The sequence below is a fragment of the Plectropomus leopardus genome, chromosome 7 (assembly GCF_026936395.1).
Source record: "Plectropomus leopardus strain MGB_pleo_1.0 chromosome 7, ASM2693639v1, whole genome shotgun sequence".
Taxonomy (NCBI): domain Eukaryota; kingdom Metazoa; phylum Chordata; class Actinopteri; order Perciformes; family Serranidae; genus Plectropomus; species Plectropomus leopardus.
The window spans coordinates 16180375-16201318 of record NC_142182.1 but is presented as its reverse complement, the minus strand read 5'-3'; the positions used below and the strand labels follow the sequence as shown (position 1 = coordinate 16201318).

General features: G+C 42.2%; 1 protein-coding gene across 4 annotated transcripts in view; it reads left to right on the top strand.

Moving 5' to 3' along the window:
• The window catches only part of LOC121950162 (zinc finger protein 536-like), a 32896-nt gene extending 17780 nt beyond the window's left edge, over positions 1-15116 (top strand). For 3 of the 4 annotated variants that reach the window (XM_088080043.1, XM_088080045.1, XM_088080044.1), the window contains 2 exons: positions 3620-4540; positions 14662-15116. In XM_088080043.1, coding sequence (XP_087936169.1) covers positions 3620-4540; positions 14662-14897 — 1157 coding nt within the window. In that variant the 3' untranslated portion in view covers positions 14898-15116. Of the gene's footprint in view, positions 1-3619; positions 4541-10037; positions 10078-14661 lie in introns of all 4 variants that reach the window. The other variant, XM_088080046.1, reaches the window with a different exon arrangement.
• Positions 15117-20944: the final 5828 nt, after the last annotated feature.

Sequence of the window (20944 nt, the reverse complement as noted above, 5' to 3'; positions counted from 1 at the left end):
ACACGCACCACTTGATGAGGGTTTAATAACAGGGATAAGTTTTTTCGGAGGTGGGGGGTTGTAACTGATCAAGTCTGTCTGCCTCGACGGTTGGACGTGGAGGAAGAAGAGAGGGAGAGAGCGAGTGTTTTCTAATTCAGGAGAGCGGAGATGCTGAGGAAGAATTACCACTGCCAGATGTTCAGCTTGAGGAACATTGATTAGTCCAGAATTACTGGCTGCATTATTCATAGTCAGCCTATGGTGGTCATGAAGTTATTGATGTCCTCAATATGGATAGCAAATATAGTACAGTCATGGCTGTCAGAGTGAGAGACGGCTCCTTTTTTGCTCGATACATCCAGATACAGCGCTGGATTTAGATTTTTAACTATCTCAAATTAGAAATCACGCTTTGATTTCAATAGAAGGCGCGTGTTACTTCTTTCAGTGTCTCATCAGGACAGATTTGAAAATGCACTTTGACTTTAATTATAATCCCAGATTAAGACTAACGACTCCTCTTAAAATGATAAACTAATGAAGGGTGCATGCTTCAGGCCTCTGACCTACATTGGACCAGTTAGATCCCGGCTCAGAATAAAAACATGCCTAACAAACATAAAATGCTCTGACAGTTATTAATTAGTCCCATTCAATACTCTTAACCTCAAGGTCAGCAAGCAGACACCATGTAATGATGTCGTCCACATGTGTTTTGTCCCTCATTCCTTGCTTTTACACTTCTTTTACTGTAAGCGTCGAGAGAAATGATAAGCGTCTGTAAAAACTGTGACTGGTAATATGAGCAGTGGTTTACCCAGAAACACAGATAAAGCAAGCTGCTGTACACAGTATCACTTTCCGTTCGGCTGTTCCAGTTACATCGGTCTATTCTTTGTGATTGCTGACAGTGGCGTCTTTTAAACCAAACCTTATCTAACTCCTGTGTCTGGCTTAACAAACTCTTATTGCGATATCACACTCACTCTGACTGGTTTGTCTAAACTGATTACCTGTTGGCTTTTCTGTCTCCCTCTCACTTCTGTCTTTTAATCCTCTTTTTAATTATTATTGCAGATATGAGGCTCAAATTAAGCTCAAAATGCTTGTTTTCCTAGCATGCAGATAAAAAGATTTACCCAGGGAGTTCTGAACACCTGCCTTGAAATATTGTTCCACCGTCTCCTGAATGCCATTTGGCTTAATTGACTTGGAAACGTCCCAAATGCGTCATTGACTATGTGGTCTAATTAATATTAATAATATATGCTATTATAAACATCAAAGAACATCTGGTGCCCCTGTTTTTCTCACCAGTCTTGTGTGTGACTCTCTCTCTCTCTCTCTCTCTCTCTCTCTCTCTCTCACTCTGTTTCATCTTAAACCGAACCAGCCACCATGTATTTCTGCTTTGCATTTCAGGTGCTTGATTGCATATATACTGTAGAAAGAACAGCCAAAAAACCTCAGTGTATATGGAGTTTGATATCTACAGTATAACTGCCAAATGCCTGTGTAAGCATATAGTATGTGAGCCTGTGATTGCATTGACGGTGATGTATGGTTGTAAATCTTAAAGCCTATTTCCATATGAAATGAATCACTCGTCCAAGCCCAGCTGCATGCTTTTTCCATAGACACGGCTCACTTGAGGCATTTATTTATTTATTTACCTTTTTCCTCCGCCTTGCACATCCAGTAAGGGCGGATAACTCATACGCATCACTTCATTAGATGCTCTGTGTTAGGTGAGAGAGGCTGGGGTTTGTAATGATGCAGTAATTGGAGTTTTGGTTGATAAATCTAAGCTCTAAAATTACTCCCCTCACATAATGTGAGCCTCGGCAGTGTAAGTAAATCTTAAACTGATTAAGTTAGCATGAACCAGGCAATCACAAAGATGGCACCCGTCCAAAGGAAGAGAGAGAGAGAGAAAAAAAAAAGGCAAGACTCTTCATTCTTTGTATTGTTTTACAGCTCTCATGTAGGCAGGCAAATGGGTTTAGGAAGGTCCACGCTGAAAGATGAGGTCAGATATATGTGTTTTCTGCATTTGGAGCTGGCCGGTAATGTCATCGTAATTTAAGCCACAGAATAATTGAGATATATGGCGTGTCTGAAAGAGTTCCATTAAGCTGTTTGGATTTTTTTTGTCTCTTACTGGAGACAAGGGTGTGGCACTGTTGAAGTCTCTTTCCCGCTCTTGCACGCCCACGCACGTCGCCACGCGCATTCAATGTACGCAGACATTAAATCAAACATAATGTTGACACACACTTTCTCACACACACACACACACAAAGTACAAACAGGGGTGACTGCCTTCACTTCAGGGGCACAGATTTGCCATTTCAGCAGTGATTTTTCATTTTCATTAGCTTCAGATCTATTTAGATAATACAGGGGTGTTATTTTATGGTTTTGTACACTCGAAATAGTCCAAAAAAAGCCCCCTTTTACTACCATTCACCTCACAAAGGTGGTTTTTCTATTAAAGTTGGAAACAAAGTAAAGCAACAACTACAGATCATTAGATTTAGATTTACCTCAGAGAATTACCTCAGGGTCAGATCCTGAGGTGTATGAAATTGATATTTCTCTGGCGGGGATGAATCACTGTTGTAACTCAGATATTAGTCCATTAAAGAAGAACAATAAGGCATCAATATGCATAGAATTAAATTAATGGTGGTGGGTTTATCTCCCTATCCCAGACGCATCCCTAAAAGACACAGTATAATGTATGACCTGACCTTCAAATGCCAGGAGAGTGTTGGGCAATAAACTGCCAATATTTGTGGCTTAATGGCGTCGGATGACTTTTACTGTAATTGGAATGGCAGCGAAACAGCTGGGCTGTTTAAAGACAGTGCAAGGCTGAGGTCTCAGACAATCACTAACTCAAAATGGTCACAGGGAGTGTGTTTAACCCTGGAGGGAGTTTCTGTGATAGCTATAATGATTAAACTGTAGGTAAACACAGGGAAGAGGACATTTAAATTACCTTTAATTAAAAGTTATGGTGAGCGGGATCAAATCTCGTTTCCAGATGGATATTTTTCACCGGCTAAAAGGAGAAAAATTACCCTTTGTCATTCTCCACAATAATACACTTTGTACTTTTTGAATTATGGTTCCAACACACAATTTTTCAAGTGTGAAGCAAAAACAAACTCAGCTACAGTACATGGTGCGGTTAATCAGAACCGCTCACATGTTGGACTTCGTTATTTTTGACTGGGGAACCCACTTACTGGTTTTGATGGAATGAGGTTCTTGTCTGCGACATCTGCCTTGTTCTAGTTGCTTTGAATTTGACTGTTTATTATTTCTGGAAGAATCTTGTTTGGTGTTAACATCTTTGGGTGTATTTATTGCACATGGTGGTGGCGTCCATACTGTAAAATGATGGATCACTGGAGCTGAAAGCTGATTACAAGCTTGATTTACTGCAGGGCAGCGCTTAAATCATTCAACTCAGCCTGGTGTGGGATTGCAACATTTTTCATGTTTAGACAACGGTTGTGGCTACATACTTTTCTCACAAACAGAAAGCTTAGCGTGCTTCATATACACATGGTTTCCTTATTTGATTTGGATTGTATTATGTCTTTGCTCTTGCTCTTGTCTGTGTTAGGTGAAAAAGTCTACAGGTGTCCACTCTCCAGTGACTACACCGCAGCACAGACAGCCTCCCTCGGCTTCCATCTGGATCGCTACCACTTCCCCCACTGGCCAAACAGCAGGGATCTCTCTTCTCCGCTGCAGCCCACCAGCAGCAGCAGCTCCAGCCCCAACCCCAAGATCAGACCCAGATCCAGGGAAGACTGGAGCCCAGCCCACTACCTGGGTCTGGAGAACCACAGCGAAAACTCCCTGCTCATCAACAAGCACCCCGACCTCACTGAAAAAGACGGAGGTGTCGACGGCTCTCTATCTGCTCAAACCAGGAAGTCCCAGTATGAGCCTCTAGATTTGTCAGTTAGGCCTGAATCTGTCATGTCTCATTCAGGCATGTCTCCAGCTGTACTGGTACAGATGTCTGGAGTTTTTAGCAATGGTCTCTCCTCCTCCATTACCCGCCGGCTACAAAGTTACTCTAATGCCGCGGCTGAACTCGGTGTGAAACCTGCATATCAGTGTGACCTTTTGGTGCAGGGAACAAAAGAAGAGATGAACGCACAGAATGTCGGCTCCGCGGGTCACAACGGTGAAGGTGAATTTGAGAAATCCGAGCAAGGGAGGGAGGATGAAAACGGTGATGCTGCCAAGTGGAAGATGCCGAAAAACAATATCCCCGAGCCAGAGGAGCTGGGACAGGCTGATTTCCAAAGCCCTGGCGAGAAGACCAAGCCAGCACCTTGGGGCGGCAGAGCTGTGGCTGAATCTCCCATCTCGTCTCTGGAGAACTTGACTCCAGGACAGGCAGATCAACTCCAGCACCAGGGCGGCCTGCTCTCCTTCCTCAGATCCCAGGGGAACCTGAGCGGTACACCTGCCAGCGCGCACAAAGCTGGTCTGAGCGATGGGGGGACCATGGAGAAAGATGTTGCATCTGGTGAGCATCAGCTGATACATCATGTATGTTAAATGCAGCTGTCAGTGTTATCAGGATGTAGCCTCGGCTGCCTTCAGATTTGAAGGTCTACATTGCCACCTAGTGGACAAAGACTGGTCCCTTCTCTCTTTTTAAGCATCTTGTTTTCTCCTTTCAGATGCTTTTTACCACCCCGTCTGAATGTGATAGACCTCTGCAGATGGCCTGATAAAAATACTACAACTGGTTAACTTAAATCTAAATATAAGTGGATGACTAGCATGTGTCAGCCACAAGGACACTGCCACAGAAATCCCCAAAAAAGTTTTTGGCAGTATTTCCGCCCTCATCACCTGACAGAGCAAGTGTGAAGAGTGTGACTGTGTGAATAAATCACGCAAATAACAAACAACACACTTCTTTTATAGCACTGTAGGGTTTTTTTTTCCTCATTCTTCTCTCTAGATCTTATCTTTGGTCTCAAATAAGGGCTAAAGAAGACACAGGTGTGTGCCACTGATTACCCCTACACTTTAAAGGATGATATAATCTCCTCGTGTGATAGGTTACAAATCACCCGAGCCAATGGAAGCCCACTGATGGAGAGGCTTAAGCTCTTGTGCTGGTGTGATATGCTTGCTGAGTGCAGATTTAATAATGCTGTCTCTCAAGAGAGGGAATCCAACAGCTGGGGTCTTTGATATGCATGTATTATGAGTGCAACATGATACACCTTCCCTCTGATCCCCCTCTTATTCAGAAACTCAATATGTTCATGTGAAAGACAGGAAAGTGCCTGTCAACTCCATTAGGGATTAACATCTGTTCCCTTTCTTTATGATTCTAACAGCAAGATGTAGTTTGCTATTTGATTGTACAGATGGTTATTATAATATGCCGAAAAGCGCCCCTCTCCTACAACTCCTGTCATGGCCATCGTGCTGTTCATGTTTCTTTCTTGTTTTTTATCGCGCATAATGCTGTCTGAATTTCAAAAGTAGATAGCAGATAGAGAAGCTGGTCGTTCAAAGTCAAACTCGTGTTTTCAGTTGCTTCATCCCTTTGCAACCTGGATCGACATCGGTTTTCTTGTGCTGCGTTCAGACGCCTTTCACAAGCTATTTAATCCCGTTAAACCTGAGCAAAATGGTTTGATTTGTTTTGAAAATATGAAAAAAAAGGCAGTGACCAACTTGGCAAGAAATGTCCCTTAAATTGCAATAAATTAGTAAAAGATGACAAGAAAATTTGTTTTAAAAAGGGAAGGGGATCTTTTTATAATACATTTTTTAAAGGTTAATGTCCAGAAAACTCTATTTATAATTATTATAATTTATATTAAATATTATGTTCAGAAAAAAAAAAATATATATATATATATATATATATATATATGCATACTTTTTTCTGCCCTTTTTTCAGGACATTTTCTTATTTTTGTTTGTTTTTTTACTTTTCTTTTTTGCTTATTTTCAGGTCATTTTCTTATTTAACTATTTCATATTTCTTGCAAGTTTTGGGGCAATGTGTTGTTAGGTTGCTCATTGCCCTCTCCCCATGTTTCTGACAGTAATCAAACCAATTTGCCCAGGTTTCAAAGGGTTAACAATCTAAATATCATCATTAACCATTTCAAATCTCAAATATAGCAAATTATACTGTGACTGTAGCTTTTGTTTCTCGGCAATCTGATCAATTTCTGCTTGGAGTTATTTCCAGCATCCATTGCCTTTTGTTTGCCGCAGATTGATCCTCCATATTTTTTTCTTCCTCCCTGAGGAGGTAGATCACAGAGACACAATAAACACCTGTCAGTCAAACTGGACATTGAGACGAGCAACTGACATTGAGAGTCCATCGAGTGTCCTCTAAAAGCGAGCTAAGCAGGTGGCCCGGCAGCCTGTCCTGTCTGCAGTGCTGACCAGGTGGCTTTGTCATGGGGGTTGTCTCCTGTTGCCCCCATCCTCTCCATACTGTATGGCACGTCGAGTGGCATGGTGACATATTGCTGGGCAGTTTGGACATGGAGTGATGTGTTTGTGATGACAGTTCAGGTCGGCTCCAATGTGCCAGCAGTGGTAATTGGCCAGATGGTGACCTCTGGTTGAACCTGTCTGCATTCTCATTAGTCTCACTGAGCCCTCCCTTGTGTTTTAAACAGAAACTCTCGTCTCTGTGCTGCTTCCATTGAACCACTAGATGGCAACATTTACCACTCTAACAGTGGCTGTATCGCGTCTAAATATTTCTGTACCAGGTATGCTTTCATTTTTCACAGGCACAATTGGGACAACTATTTTTGAGTACACAGTCATGTGGCGCCTTGAGGTTTAGACTGTTATCTAACTTTAAAGCGGTTAACCAAACCAGCTGCGTCTTCTGCGACATCAGATCAGGCCCCTCAGACTCATGAGAACACGTGAATATGAGAAGATCGATAAAGAAAGGATCAAGAATGAAAGAGGACGGAGAGAAAGAAAAGGCCCTGATTTGAAAGGTTGAAAGGGTTGAGTCATTATCTCATTGTCTGACCTCTGTGTACCCTCCGCGGAGAGGGTGACAGAGAGCGAGAGAAAAAGGAGCGAGAAAAAGGAACGAGAAAGATCACCATAGATGGAGATAGATGGAGCGACAGCGAGGTGAAAGAGGAGCGGTAGTGCGGCTGTCTCCATGAGCAGATGTCGTTTGAGGGCAGCGAGAGGGCAGCGCGGCCTGCCTTTGTGCCGTGCTTCTCCCCATAGAGATAATGAAGGGTGGAGCACTGGGAAGGATGTGCAGTCATCACTCACTGTCTGTGTGCCATCAGAGCTCAGCCCTGTGTCATCCGTCACTATTCAACTCCTCTGGCCCCCGTCGGCCCCGCCACTGTCATCATGGTCATTATCTCAGCCTGTGACACACAACACACTCCCACCGCACACACACACACACACACACACACACACACACACGCTGCAATACATGCATGCAGGTGCAAACATGTTCTTGTGTACAAACTCATGCAAATACGAACTTATGTAGGGCAGATTATGGTTTGAAATATTCTTATACTCGTGTCCATGTGTCCATACAAGATAAGTGTTTTAAACCATAACAAAACTTTTTTGAAATTTTTACTTTGAGAAATATAAATAGTTTTTTTCCCATCAATCAAAATAAAGTTAAATGTCGGTTTAACACAACACATACAAGAATGCTGAATTTATAAAAATCTTAAGTTTGCAAATTAAAAACATCAAGCAAATTTATTACCATTAATATTAGTAAACATCTGTTTAATGGGGTTCCTAAAGGTTAAGACAGATTAGATTTAAGGCTATTTAAGACTTTTTAATGCCTCTCAGAATTAAATTTAAGATCAATTTTACAATAAAACTAAAGTAAAGAAAACATGAATCAACATCAATTACTTAGGGCTGGGGACAATTTTGAGGAAATATTCATTGTAATGCAAATATGACCTTTTTGGTGATGTTAGTGAAAGGGGAATTTAGTAAATTTTATATATTTAAAAATAAATAAATACAATTTTTTTTTATTATTTAGTATTAATAATAATGATAAATGTTACCAATTATTTTGAAATTTTAAGATGCTACATTAGTAAAAAAGATAAAATTAAAAAAGAAAAAAAATTCTACTCCCCATGTTGTAGCAATTTGTAAGACTCTGAAAGATTGATTTAACACATTTTAATAAAATTGAAGGCCTTGAATTCAATGCCTTTTAAGACTTTTTAAGAATCCCCTGGAACCCTGTTTAAGGAATACAAAAAAGGAAACAATGCTGCAATGTTTGTTGACTACAGACTGTGTTACTGACACATTTCGGTAAGTACGCTTTCACAAGATACTGTGGTCAGTCACAGCAGTGGTACAATGGAACTAAGTAGACCTACATTTACTCAAGTACTGGATTTAAGTACACTTTTGAGGCATTTGTACTTTGAGGCATTTTTTATTACTCTCTACCTCTACACCGTACAGCTGAGAGGCTAATATTGTACTTTACAACACATTCACTTAAAAATAAACAAATGGGTTATAATATCATAAATTAAGCCACTCAGCAATATTTGAAATAATCAAAATATCCCCATCTTTATTAGCTGCAACATGTGATATGAATGCATCATGAGTTGTAATTCAATATTATACAGTATACGACTCCGAATTGGTCATTTTGCATTACGAGAACTTTTACTTTTGGCACTTAAAAAAAGATGCTATTGCGTTTTTTCACTTAAGTACGATTTTGAATTAGTAGAAAAAGAACTGTGCACTGCAGTATTGCAAATTTTACTTAGATAAAAAGTTGTAATACTTCTTCCTCCTCTGGTCACTTAAAGGGATAGTCTGACATGTTTCATTAAAAAAAAAAAAAAAACGTTATTGTTGTTTGAGTGGTCCACTGCTGCCGCTGCTGTATGCTGCTTGGCAGCTATCTCGCCTGGGTGTCACGCCGTCCACCATTCCCTCCTCCTCATGAGGACAAACTCATACAAGAGACCATAACAAGCTTATACGCATGAAATCTAAATTAAGTCACTTGCAAATCAGAAAAAATATGTATCTACATTTCTAAAAACGCACAATGGCAACATTTTATTCTGGCAATTGGGGCCTGGGCTGTGTGAAAAAAGAAGACTAAAAACACAAATAAATGATCAAATGATCAAACAGCTTTTAAACTAAATCCTAGGTTAGCTTAACTTTTTTGAAGACAAAGTATAGACCGAATCACAATGTTTGTTCACTATAACTTCTGGGCAGAAAACCCCTGTGTCACGCTTTTACATGAAATGCTTCTGAACAAAAGCTGCCTCCTAAAAAAGCTCCACCGAAGAAAATCTGCGTCAGTTTAAGTGTGTGCTGTATTTAGAATATTTTCACCACTTCACCTTACAGTCAGTCAGCACTTTCCAACGAGTAACTAGAGCAGTAATCTCAAAGTCACAAAACTCCATTGACAACAACTAATTTTATAAAGCAGAACACAGGAGATTCTGGTCTCCTGCTGCCTTGATTGCATGGTGTGTAAATTAAAGCTGTGAAAATAATTTAAATGTGTTCACTTCAATTGATAGTTTTGTTTTTCGGTGGGTCTTTTCTGGTGGCTTAAATACATTTTGCTGTGGCCATGCCCCGTCCACGATAGATTAGAGATTTGGTTTACCAGAAGTGCTGGTGAAGCCACACAGTACATAAAGTACGCCCAGCAGAAATGTAAAAAAAAAGTCAGACCATCAAGTTTCCTTATTTTCAGTTGTCTGCGTGCAAGTGTTTGTTTTTGTTAGTGCAGCGCCACAGTAATTCAGTCAATAAGGTGAACAATAGAATTATTACCAAAACTTCACCTTGAAAACATCCAACGCAGTTTATAGACTGACCTCCTGGTTCACCTTTGACCTACAGCACGCTGGCTATGGTTGTGTGATTTTCCTCAGTAAATTTGGCTGTATTGTTAGCTTTTTTCACAATCTGACTGACTGCCCGTGTTTCTTGTCTGACTTCATTAGAGTGATGTTGCCGCATTCCCAGATCTCAGCAATTACTTTGGTGAGTACAATGTTATGATAACATACAAATAATTTCCAAAATTACATGAGGCCAAAGTTGTAATAAAGCAGAACTGTCCTTTAATGCGGTCCAATGTCAGTACTACACAGAGTCAAAGTCAGTAATCACTCATTCTGTTTTTCTTCCTTCACTCTTTCTCTCAACACCACACAATCCCACCCCTCTCATTTCCTGTCCAGTCTATTTGTGCATCAGTGTATGTGTACGTGTGTGTGTGTGTATTTGTTGAGTGTGTGCGGCTGGTCTGAAGCTGTGGCTCGAGCAGCCTATGAATGGAGGATCATGTGGTGAAGAGATGGATGGCTCTGAGCCCACTGCTGTCTCCTCTAATTGTAAAATATTAGTTACATTAGACTGTGGCCTGTGATTAATGGAACTTATTTGGAGGTTGCCCTCTCTTGGACCTCCCCTCTCCTCTGGTGGGAGGGGAGAAAGAACAGCAGACCCAGGGAGACGTCGAGGAGGGAGAGAAAGGAAGGCGATACAGGCAGAGAGAGCGGGGAGACGATCAGGGCAACAAGCGACTGATGTAGACTCGAGACCTTTTGGCTTATTATTAAGCCACGTTATGAAACTGTAATGGGCTACGGGATTGTTCACATCGTCCGAGTGCATTTACAAGATTTTAACAAGATTGAGGGAAATGTATTCGGTCTCTCTAGTTAGTGATGATGTGTAAAAAATTTGGCAAAGTGGGGATATAGTGGCATTTAGTGTTGAGAATTGCAGATTGCAATCATCTTAAACTTCTGGTTCGAATCCCTTCAGTGTTCATTGTTCGGGTTTTTATCAGGAGTTAAATTATGCACAGACGTCTCCTCCAGGTGGTTAAAACAGGTAAAAACACTAAATAGAGCAGTTTCATGTTACAAATCAGTGTCTCTTCTACAGTGTTTGGCAAATCGCAGATGGGTTGCTAACCCAGCGCCTGTTACGTGTGCTTTCCTTTTTTCTTTGCTAACTAAAGATACAGATGTTCAGGTCTTCTCTTCCTCCCCAAAACAAGTGGACCAGGACCCAATATTAAACAAAAATGATCTCCAGTTGCAATAATGAATAATACTACAAATGCAAGGGCTCTCATCAGTGGGCCGCAAGTTCAATTGTCATCGTATTACCTCACTCAGTGACAGATAGTGACTTTACAGACATTTGGTTGAATGAAAATCTTCAGATTAATAGTATAATTTCAACCTCCATTCATCACCTCATATTGATTATAATAACACAGTAGGTTTCTAACAGATGCTGTTTACTTTTTCTTCAAATAAAAACACCTTAATGTTCTTTATGAATTAACTGGTGTCCTTTACATAGTCAGCGGCCTACAATATGATGTGTAGGCCTATTTGAGCACAGATTATCAGGATCTGATAATCTTGAATGTTGCTTTGAAAAACTGATACAAAAAATGGATTAGGAGTGGAGTGCAAAACACTGGATTTCCAAATCTGGATCATTCTGATCCAGATTACATCTTTTTAGAACAACTGGGCCCAGGTGTTTCAAACTGGTAAAAACACTGAATAAAGCAGGTTCGAGTTACAAATCAGTGTTTCGCCTATGCTAGCTCAGCACATGCTAATGTGTGCTTACCATTTGTCTATTCCTCTACAAAACAAACGGACCCAGTGATTTCAACCGGTGAAAATACTTAATAAACCATTTTGACAATACAAATCAGTGCTATTTTGACTGCAGGGTTCGACACAAAAAACCTTGCAAAATCATGAAAACACGAAAACGTGATAGGCCTTATCTAGAGCCAGGGTTTGGTTTGCCCATATTGGGCTACCGTTAGAAACATGGTGGTGCAGCATGGCAATCTCCACGGATGAGGGCCAGCTCCCAGTCCAGATATAAGTGGCTCATTTCAAGGTAATGAAAACACGATTCTTAATTTTCAGGTGATTATACATATATATTATATTCCCTTTCTGCCAAGATATCTCCTAAATCCTACACACTGTACCTTATAGGCTGGCTCCTCCCCTTTTTGACACCTCTCACTCCAGAAGCTCTGATGTCAAACACACACACACACACACACACACACACACACACACACACACACACACACACACACACACACACACACACACAGACACCCCTCCTGAAGCAACCTGACACCTATCCAGTTTCAGTACCACATGGATAAAACACTGATTCACAGTGTTCCCCCTTCACTGAGAGACACAGCCGCATCAATCAGCGTCATGCCAGTAGCCCTGACATGCGTGGAGGTGCAAGGGCTTGTTCATCGCTGCTTGCAGCTTTAATTATATTCAATTTCTGCCAAAATATCCCCTAAATCTTACACACTTTACCTTAAATAAGTGAGATTATGAAATGCACAGAATCAAAGACGTTTATTTTTTGCTCTCCTATTTCCTGTTTCTCCACTTCTACTGACTGAGGCTTGGAGAAGTTGAAGTGAGACAGGTGGAGTTTAACACCACAAACTGCTCTTTTTTACTATTGTTCCTCACAGACAGCTCCCCCTCCCTCCCTCCCTCAATAAGAGTACTCTCTCCAACTCTTTCTCATACACACACACACGCACGCTTGCACACACACACCCCTCTGTGCCATCCTGATGATATTCAGATGTGTCAGGCCTTATCCTCTCTCTGACTGGTGTGTGAATGCCTGTGTGTGTGTCCTTTACGGCCATCAGGTTATTATACACCAACAGATGGAGCATTACCTTTTATTGCTCACACCGTCTGTGAGTTTTCCCACTTTTCCCTCCCAAAAACACCTTTTTTATGTAGATGTGAAAGTGAGTGTTCAGCTGCGTACAGCTGTCTCGGCTCTGATGAGGAGCATGATAGAGAGGAAGAGGCGAGGGCGGGGTGAAAAGGCTGAGACAGCCCTCAGTTTTTGGGAAGTGATGTCAAATGACATCAGCACATAATGGTTTACTGTAACCATGAATCACAGAAAAACACATTAGAGTGTTAGACAGAGGGGAAAAGAGAAAGTCATTATATGAGGTAACATCTCAAAAATAGCACAGCAGTGAACAAGGACACATGGCTGTCTAGGTAGACAGGTAAATGACTCATCCAGCACACTTTTTGTTTTGATCTTAGCTGCACCTTGGGGCTTTGGTGTCATACTGATTTTTATTGAGGTCAGATAAACTTCTGGAAGCTATTAACGCTATGCTTTGTTGTTTGTGTCATAAAGGTACACTCTGTGCTAATGTCATGTAGGTTCACATTATTTGTAGTGGAGTTATGTAGCGGGCGCTAAAGAGGGGGACAGACAGGAAGTTTTGGCATGCCTTGCCTCCCAGCTGCAGACGTCTGTCATTCCTCTACTCAACACTTGTGTGTGTGTGTGTGTGTGTGTTTATTTGTCTGTGTGTGTATGCGTGTGTGAGGGGCTGTATTTGTGTTTCGAGCAGGAAATATGTTACAATGAATTACAACTTTTCTGGACTTTTTCTAAAAGCCTGTCAGTCCATAAAATGTCTGTGTTTTGGTAAAGTTGGAGGGTTAAAGAGTACAAATTGTTATTACGAGGCCATGTGAATTTCACACTTTTACACTGTTATTTTGACATTTTTCTGCTGTGACTTCAAGGAAAATGTCACAAAAAGACCACTTGTGTATTAATTACACATCTTGTGTTCTGTTGAATTTTGAAGGATGCCTTCACTATAAAAGGAATCCAAAACTAACAAACACTCTCCATGAGTTGGAGTAAAAGGGGGACTGTGTTAAACAACAGCTAAATCAGAAGAACAAATTACAAACTTACACAACTTGTGCAACATAATCCAAGTTTCAGTACTTCCCAAACACATGCATTTTTGCTAGAACATTAATAATAAAAACATAAGTACAAGTAGCACAACGGGGCAAGTGCTTGCACTACTTGTCCTTGAGTGAAACTCTTTATGCAAGAGTGTTTTATATAATAAGGTTTGAGGAGAATTGCATGTGTTTTGGAGGTACTGAGTATACATCTGCAGTATTGTGAGAGTCTGTGAATGAATATTTGGATATAAATTAGTTTTGCTGTTGCCCCATTTACTTCAATTCATAAAGAATGTTCACCATTTTTGGATTCTTCATTCACCATTGAGATATACAAGAAACGCACACGTTTCTTCATGAATTTAACATAATATGAGGTAAGTAACTGATACACAAATGGTCAAGTTGTGAGAGAAGAAGTATACCTTTAAGCGAGCAATACTAATAGGAAAAATATTTCAGCCCCATTGAGACTAACACAATGTGTTATTTCCCTCTGTGGTATGTCAGAGGCTCAGTCAAAGTTTAACTTCTCACCTGCCGACATCTGGTCTACAATACTGGAAAAATAATATTGTATTTTACATCCAGAATTATAAACATACATTCTTCACAGAACTTAATCTCACCCTGCCCATTTTTACAAAGCTTTTTCATGAAAAGAAACCTGTTTTGAAATATTTAGCGAAGTTTTGTTTGGAGCCAGAGCTGTCTGCTTTCATTTTAATGCCTCACTGTGATTTGAGTACTGTAACTGTATTAAGTTTGTTTTCTCTGCCTTCTTTGTCTTTTCAAGCTCGGAAGCCATTCCAGTGCAGGTACTGCCCCTACAGCGCCTCCCAGAAGGGCAACCTGAAGACCCACGTCCTCTGTGTCCACCGCAAGCCCTTTGACAACAGCCTCTACCCCGACCGCCGCCTCCGACGCTCGCATGCGCCCCAGAGGTCCTCCAGACTGCCTCAGAACATCACGGGAGACAATCGCACACAGGGGAGAGACCAGATCAGCATGACATCACTCTGTGGGACTTGATGTTGTCATGGCAACAGCAGATACAGACAGTTATGATTATTGTTTTAGCTTCACCTCAAAGGGGGTTAGGATGATTGAAATTGTTAAAAAAGAAAAAAAGAAGTTAACAGCCAACCTTGATGTACATTCCAGTGTTTACTTGAAGAGCCACAGTACGTATTTATCTGTAGCAAAGAAGCTGCCTATAATAATAATAAAGTCCATTGTGATGTGAAAGTGCAGCGGGGGGTATTTAGTGCCGTTCATTTTGTCAAAAGTGTCCAAACGATTTAGTAGTGTTTACATGCATCTATCAGTTCAACACTTGTCTGATAGGGAGAATGTACCGTGCCTGCCCAAAGCACTTGTTCTTTCATCCAGTAAATACCCTGTGTTACATTTTTCGTAAATATCGCTCGATTTCCCTTCCAGTCCAGAAGTCTTGTCTATCTGTCAGGATATGGTGCCAGATGTTCGGGCTTTAATCGCGGCAGATGTAATGAAGTAGAATGTTGCACATCGGAGCTTCCATTTGTTCTGGATTCCACTCCAGGGAGAAAGCCTCTCTCACATATAATTATTGCCCATTAACTCCTTTGCTTCATGCCCTCGTGCTGGAACAATGCTCAATTAAGGGGAACCAAGGAAATGGAAAAACTGCAGAGATGCATTGATAGTACATTCAAATCCTTCTTTTTTTCTACTCTTTTTGTAAATCGAGTGGAACCACCCATGTGTGTATATACCAGATCTGCCCACTAGTATGAAATAAGCCCAATCAACACGGTTATTGTATGCTGCCACTGCCATGTATGGTAATTTTAGCATGATCTGAGCTGCCTCAGCCTCCCGTGCCAAAAGTCTGCCTGCACACCCAGAGATCACCTTGGGCAGCTGTGTGCCTGTTCAGCCGGGTCCTTGTAGCCACAGCGATGTGACTTTGACTGACAGTCGGCCTGACAACTCCATTCATGCGCCACCTGCTAGCTGTCAATCAGGGTGGCCATCCTGGGGCTATTGACGGAGCTGTCAGCCTGTGTGAGATGTGTCTGTCAAAGCCCACCCACTCTGCCACTCTGTCTCCGTGCCTGGGCAGTCTGACATTCGTTTACTGTCCCCCTTCCATCTCTCTCTCTTTCTTCCGCTCTCTGTCTGTCCGTCTCCTGCCTGTTTCCCTTCAGAGACACGCCAGCCCCTTAATCCCCGATCCAATCACAGATTCTTTGGGTACACATTTGTCATCCTCAAACCCTCTGGTTTTTGTAATGGAGTGCTTCACAAACACTTCTGCAGGTGACTCAGGCCTGATATACATGTGGTTTGGCTTCGTGTATTTTTGTGTAGCGCCCGTCAGCGCTGTACACCACTGTCCTTTCTCTTTTTCCCTTAAATTCCTCTCTCCGCCCTCTTCCTCCACTGCTCACTCACCCTTCATCTCTCTGCCTGACAGGTGACAAGGTCTGGGCCTCCAGCTGACTGGCTAATCGGAGACCTGTCATACCTATCAATAGTTTCTCAGAGCAATGCCAAGCCAGATCAGGCTGGACCAGACCATCTTGTGAGTTGACCAAGGGCACAGAGTTTTGCGGCAAATGCAGGAAATGCTCCAAACAATCACAGCGTTGCGAAAATTCTGTCACTTGTACCCCTCCAACAGCCCTCTGGATATGGATCATCCCCTAAGGCCTCATCCTGTCAAACCTCCTAATTAAGCGCAGTTTCCCTTAAAGCAGAGCCCTTTAATTAATGCTTCGGAAGTTTGTTAATTACTCCTAACGGTGATGAATGTTTTAGTTAACGTCTCACAAACCATAGTCAATGTCATACTCATGCTTTCTGCTGCTTTGTCAGGGCTCATCTTTCTAGCATACAGCGCTGATTTTTTTTTTTTTCCATCGCTCCGAGTGTTGTTTTACGTTTGAAGTCAAGGACTCATCGTGTCATCGCTTTATCTAAAAAGGCAGATCAGATTCTGTCATGCCTTCACGGCCTGATTGGCCTGACAGACAAGTGAAATACACAGAAGCCAAGTTTTCCTGTTTTTTCTATCCAGCTAAGCTTTGGCTCACCTTGACCTTTTGCTGAGAATGACATCCTGTTTACCTGCAGTAAATCAATCCGCATTCTCTGACACTTATAAATAACCCTTCTCTGGAGAAAAGGTGGACATGCCATCTCATATGTCTGCTTATCTATTAACCCCAGATCAGAATCATGTCTTTTTTAATTGATGATGTGAAAGTTGTCTTTTTTCCTCTCTTTCCTTCTTTTTCTCCGCATTATGAAAACAATAATTTTTATCTCCAGTTTTCTTCATGCTTTCCTCTTTTCTTCATGCACCTCATCATTATCCCTCTTATCATCATTACACTTTACACTTGCTTATCTGCAGACCATGTTTGAGGTCTCTTTCTCAGCCTCATTGAGAGAGGCGGGCCATGTACAGCTAATCAGCCTGAATAAGTAAAGGAAACAGTTTGACAGGCCAGGTAATGAGAAGTAATGAATCACTAATCACAGTCTCTTACAACCCTTGGAGCACAGATGAAAAATTAAAGGTAATTAGCTTGCACAGTTGTGAAAACAATATTTAAGACTGTTGGCATCACATGGCACAGACTTAACAGATTTTCTCCGCCGACAACATACATCAACACAGCGCTGAAGTCCTAATATCAAGCTGTTATTGGAAAAGCTTTCTCGATGTAATTTTAGTGACTGATCTGATCAGGGTATACAAGTCTCCCTTTTTTTTCCCTCTCTTGCAGGCAATCTTGCCAAAACGCAAGCATGAAAAATGTTTCACTTAGTTTATCCCTCAGGATTTTCTCTACTGAGGAAAAAAAGGAACACGCCAGCAACATGCTCCCGAGACTCAGCTTTGCTAAAAGTAACACCGAGGAACAGCAGAGTGCGAGATAATATTCGTTCTTTACCTCTCTCTCTCTCACACACACACATATATATATACAGAGAGAGAGAGAGAGAGAGTGAAGGGTAATTCAGAGACATGTGGTCAGAGCTGCGAACCCTCTGCAGCTCGCCGTGGTTCCTGCGCTTGACAGCAGAGTGAGGGATGCTTTGACAGGGCCCGTGTTTGACAAGTCTGCGTGAGACTCAAAGTACAGGATCCAGACATGGGCTGTCAGTCAAAGCCGGCGCATCTCCCAGCTGAGATGTGCCAGTTTAGTCACAGTTACAAAGGAACTAATATGCGTTAACTGGAGCAAGGCACACATATGGGCCTGGTAGAGCCCTGTGTCCCGAGGCTGGGATTGAACGGATGCCAAAGAACATAAGCCCAAGATATAAAAAGAATTACAAGGGGACAAATAAAACATGGGGATTATGTCAGTGTGAGAAATGGAGGCGTTGTAATTCTGCATGTGTGCCGGCTCGCCTCTCCTGTTTCAGCATCCAGGGCCTGTGGGCTGTAGCCCCGCAGTCCTGCACCTGTGCTCCGAGGATCCAGGAGCTTTAGAGACAGAATGGAAAGGAGGCTGTTCTACTGTATGTGTCAGGGAGGGGAAAAAAAGGGAGGGTTTGGAGAGAAAAGTGGGACAGGACAGACTGATTGGGGGTGTTGGAGGCAGCAATCAGGCCCCAGAATGCTGTATCTGCCAAATCAGATGCCTGCACCCATGTTTTGAGTTTTAGGCGCATGTGTAGGAGAGTCACCCCCCTCGTGTCGTACAATACACATGTTCAGTTAAATACCAGTGACAGGAAGTGACTAGATTTAAGCCCACAGCTACTCCCCTGCTCAGCCGCTCGTGTCGTGTTATCGCCCAAAGTTCATTTCAGTTTCAAGCCTTTCGCTCTCTCTCTCTCTTTCTCTTTGCTTTCTGCTGAAAAGACCTGTCTCGCATAACAAACAATTGCACCAAACTCCATTAAAATCACTTCATGGGGATGTGATAGTGCCTCAAGTTAAAGGCTGTAATTGAAAAGCATTTGACAAACCACGCACCGCAAAGCGACAATAGACAAGCTGTGATTCTCACTTGAGTTATTCAGTGGAAATGATTATCATCATTTCATCCTGTGCCCTGCACAACTTGCTCGAATAGAGCGTCTCTAAAACAGTGATTCTCGGATTTGTTCATGCTAACGATCTTCAGATGGATAGACGCCCAGATAATGATTTCCTTTTTTTTTTTTTTTTTTTGCCACGAGTCAGTACATAACGGCCACTGGAACCTATAAGCAGCATCGCTGATGAAATAAAAAGCTAAAATGAGCTACTTTTGGATTATTTTTTTGATCTGATGACACCTAAGCGGGGCTCCCTAAACGCCACTTTGACAACTTACTGTTCTCCCAACCTGCACTGAGGCGCAGTGTAACCAGTCAAACCCTAAGAAGTGGAAAGTCTCCCTGGGAAGACGCTCCCGTCCACTGATTTGAAGTGACAGCCACATCCTTGACAAACACACCTGTCATTGTTCAAGTCACATCACATTTTCAGTTTCATAGACGGAAGACAGTAGAGGTGTGCAGGTGTGTGTGTGTTTGTGTTTATGCACATGTGAGCATGAGTGCCCATAAGAAAGTTTCTTCATCCCTTTTTATTTGGTGGATAGATACTTCCACACTGCTCCAGCTGTTGTTCAGGAACGCAGCCAGATTCTTTCATTGGCTTCTTCAGCCGATGTTTATGAAACAAGACATCTGGTATATTTATTTTCTAACAGAAAATGGATTTAATGTGCCAGAACCTGCTGACCATCACTCTGTGTGTGTAAACGTTAGTGTCGCTGAGCTGGTCAGAGAATCTCCTCTCTGTGTGTCTCTGCAGTGGCGTGGCAAGTTTTTGGTGGGGGAGGGGCTGGTTATGGGGACTGAGGGAGGGGGGTTGGGTGATGAGCTGCTGCAATAATAAGCAGATTTTAATGATTTACTATAAATCAGCAGCCGAGGCCTCTGCTTGGGGAGACTGAGGGGGATGACAGCTCCTGACTCACACACCTCGCAAATGCCTTGCTGATGATGTGTGTGCGCTTCAGATCATCAATCACGGAGCGAGCGCACACACGCGCGCGCAGACATCCCGCTTTTACAAAAACATGCTTTCAACACACGTACACAGGTGCACGGGCCCACACACACATGTGCGGCCACACACATGTTCCTTGTCTCTAATGTCTCCTCTGCTGTGGCAGGGGACAAATCAATCACGGGTACAGAAGTTCAAGGGGGTAAGAGATTGTCTGGTCCGTTTTTCCCTATGCTATTGATCCCATTTTACTGGCATCATCGCCAAGCTGTCTCGCAAACCCCGGGACGGCGATGGATTGAAAGTGGATGATTGAGAGAGGAGGTAGGGTGACATTCACTGTAATCTCAGCCCCCTCCACCACCCACACCCACACCCCTACCCCCAACCCCGCCCTTCTCCTCACACGCAGACAAATCCGATGACATTGAAAGTTAGTATTGTACCAGGAGTTTTTTGAGCAGATAGAATCAGGCCCATCAGCTTAAATCTGCTGTGAAGGAAACACACTTGGCAGAGATTAACAGTGGGTTTTTTTGTTTTCCTGCCTCTTTGCATTCCTTCTCCAGCCGTCATACCGCATGTCTGAGTGTCTGAAGGTGTTGTGCCGTCTCCCGTTCCTTGAATTTGATGAAAAAGACATTGGAGAGAACACCTCCTGACAGCACATCCCAAAGTGTGTGGGAGACGCAAAAAAGAGTGACACAGAGCATTTCTCTTAAATTTCAAAATGAGGCTCATGTGGAAAATACTGACGCATGCTTCGATTTCCTCATAAGAACTCCTGTCCTTATCTCTCATGTATAAACAAATGAGGGGAATTTTCTCAGTAAATGATGGAGGGCCGTCTGGTGTGAGAGCAGTGAAAGCAATACTGTTGAAGCCATCAGAGGATCAGATGATTAACATGTTGCAAGCACATAATCGTTTCGGCAGAATCCTGTCTAACACTGTCTTCCAGTGAAGTGTCAGATGATTAGAAACATTAAAAAAGAAGACATGGAGTAGATATATTGATATTTTAAATGGAATTTTCTTGCTGGTGTGGACTCGAGTCTCATGACTTGGACTC